The sequence below is a fragment of the Taudactylus pleione genome, unplaced genomic scaffold, assembly GCF_031769625.1.
Source record: "Taudactylus pleione unplaced genomic scaffold, aTauple2 ptg000016l, whole genome shotgun sequence".
Classification (NCBI taxonomy): domain Eukaryota; kingdom Metazoa; phylum Chordata; class Amphibia; order Anura; family Myobatrachidae; genus Taudactylus; species Taudactylus pleione.
In genome coordinates, this window is record NW_028284418.1 from 34,059,712 (window position 1) to 34,077,401 (window position 17,690).

At 44.4% G+C, this 17,690-nt stretch overlaps 1 protein-coding gene across 1 annotated transcript in view; it reads left to right on the forward strand.

Annotated features, from left to right (window-relative positions):
• The first annotated feature begins 751 nt into the window (after positions 1-751).
• The window catches only part of LOC148541929 (transmembrane protein 150A-like), a 178,576-nt gene continuing 161,637 nt past the window's right edge, over positions 752-17,690 (forward strand). The window contains exon 1 of the mRNA XM_088473540.1: positions 752-1,378. Coding sequence (XP_088329666.1) covers positions 1,299-1,378 — 80 coding nt within the window. The 5' untranslated portion in view covers positions 752-1,298. The remainder of the gene's footprint in view (positions 1,379-17,690) is intronic.

The window sequence follows — 17,690 nt, forward strand, 5'->3', positions numbered from 1 at the left end:
GATGCCGATGCGCGTCACTGCAGTCGTATAGCTGGATCGTAGATTTTACTGCAAAACCGTAAGATTACGATCTATTGTGTACAATGTTACACTTCTATGCATCTTATCGTATGATCGTAACGATCAATCGTACACCATTTGACCACATTGTATGAAGAATTTCAAGGGCAATCGTACAACACAAACATAAAATCGCACCGATGTACACGTTGTTTGATGTGTACTCAGCTAACTGTTCATTCACTGGACAATTCACCCTATATTTATTACAAATGTTTTGGGGTGTTTTTGCAAAGTTGTGGGGTGCCCAGGTGTAAAATTATTAAGACTCACTGACTATAGGAGAAATGCTGTGATGGCACAGTGAGTGTGTGATAACAATGCCCCTTATATAGAATATGACAGCAAAATTAAATATTGAATAACAATTTGCTCCTAATCCTGCTGCAACGTGAGGAGACTCAGAAGAGTAAGAGGACACCTGAGAGTAAGCCGTGAGACAGTGAGGAGACTCCGGCGAGTGAGGAGAGTCTGGAGAGAGGGAGGACGGAGACAGTGAGGATAGTCCGGAGAGAGGGAGGACGGAGACAGTGAGGAGACTCCGGCGAGTGAGGAGAGTCTGGAGAGAGGGAGGACGGAGACAGTGAGGATAGTCCGGAGAGAGGGAGGACGGAGACAGTGAGGAGACTCCGGAGAGTGAGGAGTGAGGAGTGAGGAGTGAGGAGTGAGGACGCGGACTCCGGATGGAGAATGAGTCTTAGACCTCTGGAAAGCAGCGGCAGCCAGCAGCAGTCAGTGCCCATCCTGCCCCCGGGCGTGGTCTACGAGCTCCCCCTGCTAGGAGGGGTCAGGGCGGGGACTAAACACGAGTTTGGGACACTGTGATGTGTGAGGAGGTTTAGGCTGCTGCTTGCTCCGCTGAGTGATTGGGAGATCACGGACAGAACGAAGCCGCTGGTCGCCGGGCAGCCTCCTCCCCCAGCAGGCTCCATAGCACAGGACAAGACCCACTATGCTATTAGGAGCACCGCTGCCCCCAGCCCAGGACCAGGGTCCCACCCCTCGATGGTGAGCTGCAGCCTGGGCTATGGGAGGAGAGCAGCAGAAACTTTTCTGGAGCTACTGGGAGAAGTCTCCACCCGGGCATCACCGTACTGGGAGACTCAGGTTTTGAACAACCCCCCCACAGGACTTCGTCTAGAGACCCGCGGAGCTGTATTAGCTGGGTAACAGCACCCTGGCACTCTCCCTGGGCACAGGCAGCCGGAGGCACCGGCCTCTCACTGATACTTTCCTGGATGCCTCTCTCCAAGATGCCTGGCTGGGTGATCCTGCCCATCACTCTGCCAGCTTTCACCATCACTGGCATGTGGATAGTGTAAGTGTGTGTGGCAGCAGCAGGGCTGGGGGAGGAATATGCCGTGTGTGGGAAACCTGTATGTGTGCAGCCTGTGTGTGTGGCAGCATCTGGGGGGCGAGGTCTGGGGGCTGCTGCTTCTCCTTATCCCCCAGGGGATCATGCTGTGTACACACACATTTGTGCTAGGAATCACTGCAATCATGTCACCTATTCTACTGCACACAATGCAGCTGCTTGTAGGTTACAGCAGGCCCTTGTGTGTGTGTGTGTGTGTGTGTGTGTGTGTGTAATGAGGGGGTGGTTCCAGGGTTGTGAAGTATAATTAATGCACTTAACATTCATTCATACAGTGTACCATGTTTATATGTTCTTGTTCTTGTTGCATGTTCTTTGGTTCTGGTTTCCTTCTGTAACCTAAATGAATATACCTGCAATCTGTGCTGTGGAGTTCTCTTATTAGATTTCAGATTTTTTTTTCTAAAAGCTTTTTTTTTTTTAGTTGATATTTTTGGTAATTTGTCAGTGATAAAATGCTGCAATGTTTATTATACCATTATGTCTGTCATGGTTCAGCTATTGTGTGACACGAAAAACCCATTGACCTTTTATTGGTAGACCTTTAGCCCTCCTGTCTGTCTGCTTAATTCTGAAATATCCATGTAAAGCTGTATCTATAAATTCACCTGAATTGGTTATTTTATGGCAATTTTGCCCCTTTCTGTGGAATACCGGTTAAGTAAATGCTAAGCTCGATTTATTGGATTTAATTTAGCACACCTTTTATACTGTTTAATTCTATAATGTGTGTACATTGTGTTGAGACTTTTGTGTGTGTATTGTTGCAACCCAGTTCTGGATGCCATTGACTGTTTTCAGTCTTGGGGCATATGTATCAAAGCTTGATGGGAGATAAAATTGAGAGATATATATCACCAACCAATCAGCTCCTAACTATCATTTTTTAAACACAGCCTGCAAAATGTAAGTTAGAAGCTGATTAGAAGGTCATATATATCTTGCAAATTTTATCGCACATCAAGCTTTGATACATATGCTCCAAGTGTGAAGTACTATTGTACAATTTCATAAAGTGGAAATCAAAGTTATTGTTGTTGCATTCTTCATTCATGAACTTTGGCATACTGGTGTTGGTGTGGTTGTTTTCTTTTTCCCATGGAAATATGCTTAAAATATTTTCACATAGACATTAAATAGTAACATGTCACATCAGCAATTTTCCATTAGTGATCCATGGTCAGTTGTTGCTGACGATGACTTGGGGGCCTACGTATCAAAGCTTGATGAGAGATAAAATTGTGAGAGAAAAAGTATTACAATCGGCTCCTAACTGTCATTTTTCAAACACAGCCTATAAAATGTAAGTTAGAAGCTGGTGATTTATATCTCACAATTTTCTCTCTCATCAAGCTTTGATACATAGGCCCTTAGTACAGATGGTTACACTGCTTGAAAATCTGGCTCTATTGAAACCAAGGGGCCTATGTATCAAACCTTTTTTTTAAACATAAAATGATGCAGAAACTGCAGTTTCTGCATCATTTTATGTATCGATCCTATGTACTAATAGCACAATGCAGGAGATTTCACAGAAATCTCCAGCAAAGTGCTAATGAGCACTTCAGATCGCAGTCCCCATTATTATCGATGGGGTCGATGTACTAATAATTGCGGCACTGCCGCGATATCCATCCCACCGGGAATATTTTCATATTTAATATATCCCAGCTATGTACCAAGGGTAACCACTGTCCCTGCAAGTTATATCCCTGGCATTTAGGAGAAGTCTTTCACAAAAGTGAGACTTCACCAGGGGAAGCTGACACTACGCATGCGCACAGTGTCAGCTTCTGGGACTGGCCAGGGTCTGCGGGGGAGAGATGGAAAGGTCTCTCTCCTGCATCGGGAGCACCCATAGGCTAACAGTAGTTACATAATCTGAAGATGGTGTAACTGTAAACTACCAGGGCTATACTCCGACAAGCTTTGCATTTTTTGGAGTTTAGTACATGGGACAAATCATAGTCTCCATTGATAATGGGGACTGCGATATGAAGCGGTAATTAGCACTTTGCTGGAGATTTCTGTGAAATCTCCTGCATTGTGCTATTGGTACATAGACACACTCCAAAAATATACTGGTAGGTTAATTGACTCCTAACAAAATTACCCCTAGTGTGTGTATGTGTGTGTGTGCGCATGTGGTAGGGAATATAGATTGTAAGCTCCACTGGGCAGGGACGGATGTGAATGGCCAAATATTCTCTGTAAAGCGCTGCGGAATATGTGTGCGCTATATAAATAACTGGTAATAATAATAATAATAATAATACATAAAATTATGCAGAAACTGCAATTTTATGTAAAAAACAGCTTGATACATAGGCCCCTATGTACTAAACTCAACCATGGATATCTCTAAAACCTGAACTGTTGGGGAGCCTTGGGGACCGCGTTTGGGAACCTCTGGTCTCTTAGTAAATAATAGACTGTTTTGCTCAGTATTTACTCTTTTTAGATATGTATGTTCAGTGTAAATATCTGAACAGTGAATAATAGTCTAGTATGCAACACAGATCAGCCAGGTGGATCATTTTGCATTTGCTCAAGTAAGGTATAAGCAGGTTTTAGGTGTGAGCTATGAGATTGTCTGCAATGGATTCTGTCTATAATATTCTGTAAATCAAAATGGATTAAAACAGAAATGTGATCAGTATAATAATTGAACATCCTTCTCAAACAGCATGTCTGTGAATCTATCCATGTTTAATTCCTAGTAAGAAGTGGTATCTGTACATAGCTAAAGGGACCTGAGCCTTGTTGCAAAATCTGAGCTGCGGTCCTACCTCAATCATTAAAAATATCTAGAACACAAATGTCACATCTACCTTGTCTATTGAATCCCAATAGCTGCGGAAGCATTAGGGCTGCTTGATTAGTTACATTTGCTTCTGATGGGTAAAACGCCTGGATTGCCACAATCTCTGCAATGGAGCTTTAGTGATTACCCATAACAGCAGATTTTGGGGACCATATACTAAAGCTTGATGAGAGATAAAATTGTCAGAGAAAAAGTATTAACCAATCGGCTCCTAACTGTCATTTTTCAAACACTGCTTGTAAAATGTAAATTAGAAGCTGATTGGTTAATGCTTTATCTCACAATTTTTTCTCTCTCCAGTCTTTGATAAATACCCCACATAGAATGATCTTTTTGGACACGAGGGGGGGGATTCATCAAAGCTTGGAAAGAGATACAATTGTGATAAAGTACCAACCAAGCAGCTCCTAACTGTCATGTTACAGGCTGTGTTTGAAAAATGACAGGAGATTATTGGTTGGTACTTTCTTTCACAATTTTATCTCTCTCAAGCTTTGATGAATATCCCCCACCAAAGTAGTTGGTGGCTCAGTCGCTGGCAGACTTGGTAATTCTAGACAGAAGGTCCTTTTATACGCTCAGGATCTTGGTCAAACTCTGCTTTTTTTTTTGTGTCAACCTGACCGCTCATTAACACCAGCTGGAGAAACTGTACAATGAAAAGGCGTACCTTTTTTTTAAAACATGTTTTCAATTATGTTTTGTTTGTCTGCGCTTTTTCCCATATACGATTGATTGTACTATTATACCCCTTTTTACACCGGAGCTAAAACCCGGGTTTTACGACAAATCGGTAATATCGTGCATTGTGTAGTGCACGCTTCCGTGGGGTTGTCTGCCGCATCGCCTGATCTTTTGCACATGCAGAAAGATCTGGCTATGCGGTGGGGCCGGCATATCTGGTGGCCGGGCATCGGATTGCCCAGTGTGTACGGACCGCCTGATATGTCGGCCAGTTGGAGCAGGGAACTTGGGTCGCATCGCTGGGTACACAATCGTTAAGTGTGTACCCAGCTTAACAGTGCAGGTTTTAAGGCCGTGATTGCAAAATACGCGCTGTAGCACCTTTTTACGCAATACCGGAGGTGAGGGAACCGGTTTTTAAAAATGACCGGGTCCCACAGGAGACGCTGTATGCGCTCCGCAATCGATTGATTGGGGAGATGCTGCTGGCTGGGGGAGCGTTCGGCTTTGGTTGAGGAAGCGCTCGGCGCTGGATTGGTCTGGGCTGGCTGATTTGGTGTTGGCGCCAGGTGCCAGCTCCTGTCTGCTCTTATCCTGGGTAACCGGTGGCCGAGATGGCGGAAAGCAGCGACCTGTGCTGGTGCCTTAAGAGCTCGGGGAGAGACGGGTACAGCTACTGCTGCCGGAGGAGGTGAGGTGCCCCGATCCACAGCACCCTGACAGTACCTGGTATCCTGTTCTGATGATGGGACAGGCTGTGGTGTAATTTTATTACACAGCTAGCACATGTTTATTAGCAAATGATGTAAAAAAAAAAAATTAAATATATTGTATTCTCACCTTGTACTTCCTGTTCCCCTTTCCCCATGTCTGTACCCCTTCTGCTCTCCTGTGTACCTTGCCCTCCCACCTGTACCCCCTGTTCCCCTTTCCCATGTCTGTAAGTCTTCTGTGTACTCTGCCCTCTCACTCCTGTTCCCCCTGTTCCCCTCTCCCTATGTCTGTACCCCTTCTGCTCTCCTGTGTACCCTGCACTCCCACATGTGGCCCCTGTTCCCCCTCTCCCCATATCTGTACCCCTTCTGCTCTCCTGTGTACTCTGTCCTTCCACCCCTGTTCCTCTCACCCCTGCTCTCCTGTGTACCCTGTCCTCCCACCTGTGCCCCCTGTTCCCCTCTCCCCATGTCTATACCCCTTCTGTTCTCCTGTGTACCCTGTCCTCCCACCTGTGCCCCGTGTTCCCCTTTCCCATGTCTGTAAGTCTTCTGTTTACACTGCCCTCTCACTCCTGTGCCCCCTGTTCCCCTCTCCCTATGTCTGTACCCCTTCTGCTCTCCTGTGTACCCTGCACTCCCACATGTGGCCCCTGTTCCCCTTTCCCCAAGTCTGTACCCCTTCTGCTCTCCTGGGTAGTCTCCTCTCCCACCCTTGTGCCTCCAGTTCCCCTCTCCCTTTTTGCTCTCCTGTGCACTCTGCCTCCCACCCCTGTGCCCCTGTTCCCTTCTCCCCATGTCATTCTCAGTACAAAATATCCCCTATAGCGCGTTTCAACGTGCTACAGACAGTGAGGCATAAATTGTGATGGGACCCAGAAACTGTGGCATAAGACCCCAATTTTTTTATTTTGTTTTTGCTCAGTGCGATCAGTCAATTTGAATTAACCACTTGTGCTCAACCACAGATGTCTCTAAAGCCTGAACTATTGGTGTGCCTTGAGGGACCTCATTTAGGGGCTAGATTTTAGATCTGAAAAGGCGTACAAGTTTCCTTTAGGATGGTGGAGAAGAATCTAAGTATATCAGCACCACCTTATAGAACATAACATATGGGATGCTCTGTCAAAAGCTCATGTGGACAGTTACTGATTAGACTTCTAGAGAATTCCTTTAAATTAGCAATATACCATTGTAATGTCTCTTTAAAGCTGATCTGTCACAGATTATTTTACAACATTGTTTAGGATTGTCCTACAGTGCAGCATATTCAGTGGCCTCAAAGACAGGCGAGGGTTGTGTACATTGATGTTACCTCTGCAAGCATTTGCGGGAAGTGTTTTATGCAACTTGTGTACATAATTGGTGTTTATAATTTACAGCAGGCATGTCAAACTCAAAATCCCAATCGGGCCGACTATTCAAGTTCTAAAGGTGTCTACACACTTGCCAATATTTTACCCGATCTGGCCGATTCCGACCCATTGGAACGACAGATCGTGTAAAATATGCTCAAATCGTGAGTCCCCACTCGCGTTCAAGATGCGATGCGTGTCCCCGCTGGTCGCACATCGCATCGTCAGATCTCCCGTGCTATAGGGCAGATCTTACAATCTGGAACACGATGCACTGAAAAAAAAAAAAAAGAAAGGATGTATCGTTTGTACATATACCAAATCGTGAGCAGGACTGCCGGGGGAGTTTCAAGGGAAATCGTACACATCGTCGGATCGGCAGCACATCGCCAAGTGTGTAGGCACCTTAAGAGTGTGTGGGCCGCAAGAAAAAGTCTTCTATGCAATGTTGAAAGGCTTATTATTAAGAAAAAACATACAGATATTTATGAGAGGAGTATATGTATGTACCTAGGTGCTTATGCTGAAGTTACATCTGCTTGCTCACATTACCTCACTGAGCACTCTGGTCTTAGGGGCCAACAAACATTGACTTGCAGCCCAAACTTATTAACTTTTCAATCATATTGCACAGCATCAAAATTACATAAATGAGTCTATATTGCAGATGCTGAGTAATTGAGAATAACCCAGCCTGCCTGGCTGTTGTGATTCCCTGAGATCTGGGCCTCTGCGGCTTTGCCTGTCCCTCTGCCCCTTGGTGGGTGCTGGCGCTGCTGGTGAGTGGTCGTCACGTGATACTCACACAGTGCTCCACTGGGACCATTTTGATCGGCCGGATTTCTTGGGGCAAAGGGGCCCATCCACAGGCCCCTTGCGTCCCTCGAGCCCTAGGCGATTGCCTAGGTTGCATAGTGGGAAATCCATACTTGGGTTGTGTATACAGGGGGACGATCGCCCTTATCACCTCCCTCTGGATCTGCCACAGGAGTGGTCTGTGCCGCATGTTTGATATGTCCTACTTTACAGCAAAATGTCCTGAGAAAATATTCATGGTCACAATATTATCACATTTCTATTTAGAATAATGGGTCGTTGTACACTGAAATTAAGTGTTCAAATGAAGAACTTACAACCAGGGCCATAGCTAGGGTAGTGCGGCTGGTGCCATGGCAAAGGGCACCACAGGTCAGGGGGTGCTGTTTGGGCCTGTCAAAATTCTGTTTATTATCATTCTTGCTTGTAGCTTCCTCTTATTTCATCCCCAGCATCTCCTGGCCTCTCCTATCTCTTCCCTGGCCCTTCCCCATGAAGCCATGGTCCTTTTTTGGGTGCATTATGTCCCTTTGAAAAATTAGGGGTGCGACAATGCTCTTTCTGGCACAGGGCACCAAAAAGTCTAGTTACGGCTCTCCTTACAACTGTTAAAGTAGTTACCTGAACAGTGATAATGGGAGGCATTTAAAACACAGATGAGTGTGACTGAGTTATTGTATATCACCTTGCAATGCCTAAGTGGAAAATAAAATGCTGAGAAGTGGGACCCCAGACCTTAAAGTGTGTTTATGCCTAAACATGTAGCTATGTTCTGCTGGTGGGCACCCACCCCCTCCCTGCAGGAAACTGCATACTAGGAACTACTGCTACCTGCAGTTTGGACATTTGACTTTTTACCCTCTCTAAACCTAGCTTGATTGTATTTTCCAAGGCAAGTCATGAGTATGGGCTGAGGATGTGAGATTTAAGTCTGTGGGTAGGTTGCTATGCTGGCTCGTATATATAGGAACCCCAGGGCTGCACTGTGTGAAGGCCCCAGGGGGTATGCATAGGCAGCAGCATTTAATAGGTCACGGTTTCTGCTTGCGTGACATTCAGGGCCGGTTCTAGACTTTGCATTGCTCGGGGCGAGAATTTCCTTTGGTGCCCTGACCTCTGGTAGCGTGGCCTGACCGGGAGCGCGGCCATGGGCGACAAAACAAATACCCATAAAGAAAATAGTAATTCTGGGCATTTAAAGCCATTTGCCTAACTCTAAAGGCCCCCATACATCAGAGATTGATTGCAGTAATTGTGCAAATTGCAATCGATTGTGTATAAAAATCTTTCCCTTTTTCAATCGATTGTGGCAATTCTGCAATTGATTTAAAAAGGGAAAGATTTTTATACACAATCAATCTCTGATGTACGGGGGCCTTTACTCTGTAAAGGAAGACGGGTCCCTCCTCCTTGCTGTTGCTCCTCAATCTTCTTTCTCCCACGGCCGCTCCCACCGGCATTCTGGGCGGCTGGGACTCCCAGTGGGAGGGAACAGCAGCTTTGTTCTTTAAAATGGGGGGCCGCCGCCTCTGCTACTTGTAATATGGCGGCGGGCAAGAGCATGTGGAGTGACTGCGGCTGCGGCCCCAGGCCTACGGGTGGTATATGTCTAATTATAACCTTTTTGTAACTGCAATTATTATAAATTAATGGAACACCGCATTAATACATTGTCAATTAATTTTTGTTCAAATGCACCTTTAACATTGTTTTGGGAAAGTCCACAGGGTACAAGTTTGACATGTACTTTATGTATACAAAAATGCATTTTCCTACCAGTGGGAATATTAGTATATCGTCTCCTTGGGATGATTACCCAGTTTCTCATCTCAGTGTAGCATACAGAATGCAGGTCTTAATGCAAATAAAACAATTCACATTGTACAGCTGTTTGCTTGGTTAAACACAAATTATTAGGGTGGTGGTTTTATCTTCCCTACATGCTAAAACAAGAACAAATTTGTAGCTGTCATTGCTCAATACCTATTGATGGAATCTGCTGAGGTTTTGTGTTTTTTTTTTTTTTTTTTTTTTTATTTTATCTTTAAGCTGGCCACATGTTATCATGCCCACTTGGTTCTTGGTTAGAGTGCCAGGTTTGCTATTTTTCTTGACTGTGTGTGTCCAAATTTGGTGAGAACTGGCATCACTGGGCACGTAAGTAAGAATATCTTTGCACACATGTCGAGAGCAGATGACTGCAATGATAGATTAAGTGGGAAGTCCAGAAACAGAGACTTTTGTACCTGGTGGAAGGGGTCATGTTGGAGGCTCTTCTGTGGCCTGAACCTTCCAGGAGAATTGCCTCTCCTGATATTGGTTGATAACCATGAATCTGAGCCATTTCTCTTCCATGCATGAAAAGCCTTCTTGCTCCTTCACCACAGATGTCTACTATTTCAGAACTAGGTGCTCTTTTGCTAAGGATGTCTGTCTCTGGTGCTTGCTGCTCTTTCTCTCTTTGGGTGATCTGCATCCATGTAACGGAAATTATTACAATTCGTCCTGCCCCTATTAACATGCATACTGGTGTTCTTTAACGGCTTTATGCATGAATACTTACCCTCCGGGACAGCTCTTCTGATTCAGAGCTGTCCAAGCAAAGAAGTGACTTCTGGCTTTATTACCCGGGGTCCTAATGCAAATGCAAAGCCACAGAGAGCGGATCCTTTGGATCCCTCTCCGAGGAGTTTAGGCCGTTAGAAGCCCTTATGCACAAGTTCCTATACGTTACACTCTCCGGAGCTTGCTGTATATGCGCACATTGCAGCACTGTAGAATTCTGTGCCCTCCTTTTTGGTAAGATGTATAAAACCTTCTACAGAGTGGAGAAGTTGCCGATAGCACCCATTCAGCTCTAGCTAGCATTCACAGATGTGTCCACCTACATCTAGCCTCCTTGCACGTTAAACAGCCTTCTAGTTGCGCCATGCCGTGGCCTGACTCTGTAGCGCAGAGTGTCTTTTCGTGCAACTTTTTCCCTTAAAATGAGTCTTGATAGGTCGCACAAGCAGCTTATGCTGAGTAAAATGATATACGTCATGCCTGTATTCTGTGTGCAACTGAGGCTGCATCTGCATGCAAAAAGCTATGTTCGCGCCTGTGACACTGTAATGTAGCATTTTACATGCAGATACAGCCACAGTTGGACACAGAACACAGGCATGCCGCATATCATTTTACTCAGCATAAGCTGCTTGTGCGACCTATTCATATAACTTTGCGAATAAGACTAATTTTAAGGGAGAAAGTTGCAAGAAATGACGCTTGGCGCTCACATGTTATTTGTAACACAACATGTAGCACAGGGGGATAGATGTATGTGGACACATCTGTATCAAGTAAATTTAGTAATTATTAGATATTAATGCATTCTGCTTATCATTAATAGCTATTTGGAATAAATTCATTGATTTCATACAGCGTGTCCATAAATTATTTCAGCCTAGCCAAAGATTTAATAAAAAATATTTTATTAATTGCATAACCTTCTATATAATAACTTGTTGGGTAAATTTCCCCCAGTTGGTAGGGGTGGTAATTCTTACGCCATTTGTAAGTGGGCATCCACAAACACACTAAGTGCTTTGCAGCTCTAATATAATATATAGTTGAAATAAGCTCCTGAATATTGTTTGTATTTACATCTGTATCAAGTAAGTAAGGTTTGATACATCTCTCCCATTTGTGTAAATTGGTTATGCTCCTTGCTGCCTTGACTTGTGAAATATTGCATATTTTCTATTTATTCTGCCAACTTGTCCACCAGAGGACTTCCCGATTTTTGCCAGAGTTAAATCTGCTTTAAAACTGCAACGTGCATATTATTCTTTTGATACAAAGTTCCTGCACCCAATGCTTGAACCACTGTTATCGTTCCTCTCGCGTCATTTAAAGCCAAAAGTGTTGACACTTTTCAACTTTATCTATACATCGCATAATTGCTCTTACTAGCATCTGGAGCAAACCTGCTAACCAATTATTTTGTTGATTTATAAGTGTTTCAAGGTGAAGGCAGTACAAATTTGGTGTAACATATGGCAACCAAACAAACATTAGCGCATTCATTAGGAAAATGTAGTCCAATATGGGAAAGCTGAGCATTCTATGGAGATAACAATTACAGAAACCATGGATCTTACCTTTTGGCTTAGTTTTACATATTGTTGCAAAGTACTATGTAGATGTCCCAAAACCTGTTGATGGCTAATATTTTAGACTTCTTCTAAAAAATATAGCTTTATAATCTTATTTATTTATTTATTTTTTCTGTTTTTGTGCTCAATCTTTTCTGGAATTTTAATATTTCATTATAAGAAACCACTGGTGTGCAAAGACACTCTATCTCTGTGCAAGTGTGTCTGCGACTAGTGTAAAGTTGATGGCAGAAGGCAGTGGCACAATATGTTAGTGATTTTCAAGGTGTATACCAACAAATATTCACTGATGCTGTTTAGTTCATTTATAGTCTCTTTCTTGCTTGTACTGTTAACAAGTGTTTTTTCTTGGCTGCTGTATAAGAACGCTCACTTCCTGGCTCTTCACCTCAGACATAAGTGGATGTGTTGAGTTCTGTAGGACTTCAAATACTGGTTTTTGCTCCCTTGAGCTGCAAGTTGTGTTTTGACCTGTGTGAGTGCAGTCTGTATTTTTGCCCACTTTTAACTTCAGTACATACTGTACAGTCCTCAGTGGAATCCCGTAGTGACGAGCAATGGTAGGATATATTTCCCCATCTCCTCCTGTACACAAATATGCAGGCACCTGATACATAATTGCTGGCACTTATACACTCTGTATTCTCCTAAAATAGTATCGTTCAGTAGTGAATGAATCCCGAACACAGAGAAATTCTGTACTCCCCATGACTTTTGGCAGTTCTACAGCGGTATGTATGTTCTCTACCATATCGGTAGGTTTATAATTACTCCTTACAAATGTTTATACTACCCCTTCTTTTTTTTTTTTTTTAAACTGACACACCCCTCTTTCACTGTGCTATCATAGCTGAGTCTATGACCGCTACCAGCGTTTTTCAACCAATGTGACGCGGCACACTAGCGTGCCATGAGTGGTTCCCAAGTGTGCCACGTTCACAAGTGTGCTGCGATCATCACCGCAATATTGGACTTGCGGCAGCGCTGGGATTTTCTGGGTGGCCCAGAGACGCGACCTGACCCGTAAACTATAACTGATAGGTCACGCCTGTCACGTTGCCTTTACCACCCGCCTAGTGCTGGTCCTTGCTCCGAGTCCTCACTGCTCCATGATAAAGAAAGCCTGGCTCTCTGGCACTCCCTCTACATAAACTCCTGCCGCTGAGGGAGGGAGAGGAAAACTGTGCTCCTACAAAGTAGAGGGCAGTATATCTTTATTTATTTTTACTGTGGGGGCCAATGTGTGTGTAATTACTGTTCTGTGGGGGACAATTTTTCATTACACGGGGGGCAATGTGTTTTATTTTTTTGCTGTGGGAGCCAATGTCTGTTCTTTTTTTCTGTGTATGTGTGTTTTTCCCCGTGGAGGACTGATGGTGTGCATTGACAATTTTAAAATCTTGTTCAGTGTGACGCGAGTTGAAAAAGGTTGAAAATCACTGACCGCTTTTCTTGGTACTATAACCCATACACACAAACAATATATGTAACCTGGTCTCAAGAGACAAGGATGCTTGAAATCGGGTCCAAATGAGATGCAGCATTTGTTTTATTATAAATAAAATCATGTCCATCACACACAAGGTCTGTTTCAAAGGTGGTGATAAAGCCAGATACAAAGTCAAACAAACTTCAGGTAGCCTTTCCCTCTAACAACTGGAACTTTTCTGGTTATGTTGCAGTAAACTGATTTTCTAGGTTCCAGACAGAAGATGGGCTGGAGTGCTTGATGGCTTTGTATGTGAGGTGAGGTATTTAAACTGTTTTCTGTGGTGGATAAGGGGAACCAGTGGAGCAGTTATCAGAAGGCTAAGGCAAATACAGAATGGCGGGAGAGGTAAAGTAGTTTGGTAGATCAAAGTGGGCAGAGGCATAGAGAAAAAGGGGAATATAGGAGGAGGTTGTAGTAGTCTAGGCAGGAAATGACCATGGCATTGATGAGTGATTTGTTAGCATTCATGGTGAGAGAGGTTTTTATAATGATCTTGCAAAGGTCTAAGTAGTAACATTGGGAGACTGGAGATTTGGAGTTCTTGAATGGGGAATACAATGAGGCCTGTTTTGAACATATGGAATTTGAGAAAGCTGTGGGGTTTCCAGGACGAGATGTCTAAAAGACAGGGAACAGGGAACAGAGTGTTCAGGCAGGAGTGGTAAATTTATGTCATCAGCGTAGAGGTGATCTTGGAGGCTGAAGGAGCTGCTGAGATTTCCAAGGGGAAAAGCTAAGAGAATGGGGCCAAGAAGTGGAGGCATAGTCAGAGGAAAAGCAGTAGAAGGTGCTGTAGAAGTAGGTCAGCCATGAGAGGACAGAGGGCTTGATTCATGGGTGGATGCAAATCGAATATGTGCTGCGTCTTCAGTCGCAGTGGATCTGAGAAGATTTGCAAAGGCCACAGGAGCTGTCTTTTGTAAATGGATGCCCACTGGTTGGCTTCTCGGATCCGCTGCTTTCATCCGAAGAACCCTATGGTTGCTCAGAATTTTTATAGCAACTGAAACACCAAGGCCAGAACCACTGCATCAGAAGACGCAGTAGCTGGCTGCAACATGCCCCCAAAACGGTTGTAACATTCCTACATTTTAGTTGCCACTCCTCATTATATCCCCCAAAGGGTCGCTGGCTGTCAATCAAACTGAATCACGGTACGTGCACAGTGCAGCTCCGGCATATGCACAGTAGACAAAACATCCAGTTGCAAAAGTATCAAAACTGTCTCCACTTCTGAATCAGGCCCAGGGTCACAGGAGAAGTGGCTGGTCCACAATATCAGAAGCAGCAAACAGATATATTTGGCGTTTAGTGATTGCAGTCCTGCCGGATCCTGCGGGAGAGATATCAGAAGATCACTCCCCTGCTTGTAAAGCTTCCATATACTTAAAGATGGTATGAACTAATGGGGCCAAACTCCAAAAAGCTAAGCTAAGCATTTTGTAGTTTAGGACATAGGGGTCAGTCCCCATTGATGATCGCAGTGCTAATTAGCACTCTGCTGTAGATTTGTCTGAAATCTCCTGCATTGTCCTATTGGTTGGGTACATGATGCCGGCGGGCAAAATCCTGATGCCGGCATCCCGACAGGGTTAGGATACTGACACCTGTCAGTAAATATCCTAAACCTTCCCCTAACCCTCCCCCTCCGCACCCTGAACCTAATCTCCCCCTTAGTGGCTAACCCTAACCATCCACCTAGTGCCGCTTCCTCCCTGTTCCCCCGCTACTTACATTCAGAATGCCGGCGCCGGGATTCTGACAGGTGTCATGATTCTGGCGCAGGTATTGTAAGCACTGGCCTATATGTGCCGGGATTATGACTACATCCCGTGCTATTAGTGCATAGCAACAATTCATAAAATTATGCAGTTTCTACATCATTTTATGACAAAAAACTGTGCACAGCAGATGGGACAATGCAATGAACAACCCGCGGGCATGCGCGATCGGGCGTACCCACTTTGTGATCCGCACGATAAATCGTTCTGATCCGCTTCAGAACGATATTGTGCAATGGAACACGTAGTGTGTACCTAGCTTTAGCCTTTTAATAGTTGTTGAAGCCACAGTGCCTTTTGCTGCTTTGGCCAATGCTGCTGTATTGAGAAGATCATTAGAGGTGACTCTGCCCCATTATAAGTCCTGCATGTAAAAACTACTGACTGAGGGCTTTTATACCAATCACAGGCGACCTCTTACTATACTGTGCACGATTCCTCAATGCACAGCTTTAAATTGTAAGCAAAGCAATTTTGACACTGAGCATATTTTACTATGTTATGCATCAAACACTCCAAATGTAAAGGCGGGTATCCACTAACCGACAGTGAGAAGACTTAACGATATCGTTATTGTTCAGTCGTTCACTACACTGCAGGGTGCCCACACTGAACGATATGTCGTTCAGTGCAGGCACAATCAATCGTCTGCAAACATGCTGCACCTGACTATATTGTTGACTAGCATGTTTGCACGATGATAGATGTCTAAAAGACCAAATTTTCAAACTATGGCCCTCATTCAGAGCCGTACGCTCTGAGCAGAGCGCACGCTCTGAATGAGGGCCGCCCTCCATAATTCTGGAGCGTCCTCCTGGACACTCGTATAGCTGTGGGTCACCACCCACAGCCTATACGAGCGTGCAGTTTGATGGTCGCGACCATCGAAACTGCGAGCCGGAGCCTGCGGTTGAGGTTTTCAACCGCAAGGCCCGGAGTGATTTTGGCTCTATCAGAGCCAAAATCACTCCCACTGACATCATTAGTGATGTCAGTGGGCCGGCTTCTGACGGTAGGCATTCCCTTGGGAACGCCCCCGTCAGGGAGGCACGCCCCTGGCACGCTCACCAAAGGGGGCGTGCTGTCAATCAACATCGACAGCACGCCCCCTTTGATCAGACACAACGAGCGAAGGACTTTCCTTCGCTCGTTGCGTCTGGTGCATGCGCACGACGGAGCTCCCGCCGTCGTGCGCATGCGCAGTGCACAACATCGACCCACTTGCGAGCGGACAGCCGCTTGCGAGTGGGTCTGAATCAGGTCCTATGTTCGAACGATATCGTTCAGTTGCTCATTTTAATCGTCTAGTGCAGAGGTTCCCAAACTTTTTGGAATCACTGCACCCTAGAGTATCAGCATTATTAGTTTGTTATTGAGAAATTCCGGAAAAAAAAAGAGTGAAGTAAATTGTGCTATCTGTCATCCTTAGGGTCAGTTATGTGGGGGTGGACAGGTTTGCACTTCTGTTTGTCCACATATTTACATTACATTGACCATAAAGAATTTGATTTGGTGCTGGACCACCAACCTGAGGCACCCCTGCAAGTGTCCCGAGGCACCCCAGGGTGCTGCGGTGCACAGTTTGGGAACCATTGGTTTAGTGGGATAGGCACCTTAAGTGATGGCTTCTCTAATCACCAAAAAGAAGGAAATATTATATACAGAATATTTTTATGTTAATAGTCTCACACATACACTTCCTGGCCATGGTTAAAGTGTTATATACATATTTCCTGTAAGTTAAAGGTGGAGTAATTGCATCCAGAGCTGCTTGTTCTGATTCCGGGCATTTCTGGAAAAATCAGCACTTTGAATATCAATATTTGTCTAGGTTTGCTGTGTGCTGCAATATCTTCAACCTTTAGCATTGTTCAAGGACTGAAATCTAAGATGTGTTATCTTGTTTATCTAAGGAGATCCAGAATCTTTGAGTAGTAATAATGGACAATGAATAGTTTTACATAACATTGCTACCCTTTTGAATATACTGACATTTTGTGTACTGCTTTGGAATCCTGAGCTGCTATTATTATTATTATTATTATTATTATTATTATTAATTCACTACAAAATGTTGGCAGAACTGAATCTTTGGGAATAGTCTAGAGACAAAAACGTATCCTCTTCATGGTGTCTGCTTTCATGTTACAACATGAACCCTTCTTCTAGGTCTGCAACTGAGGCTTCTCTTTATCTGTGTTTTGTGTAATTTAACCAGCCGTGAACACACGTTTCCGTCTATCAAGACTGTTGCATGCAGCTGTTTAATTAGAAACTTGAAAGCAAGGTTTTGTGAAAGGAATTGCCTACAGGCTTCGCCGTCTGATGTCAGTCTTGCAGGCTTCCAGCCGATTGCACTGCAGTATAGACCGGGTTGGATTTTCACCAGTAAATTGTGGAATTTTTGGAAACACAGTATTTTGTACCTGTAGA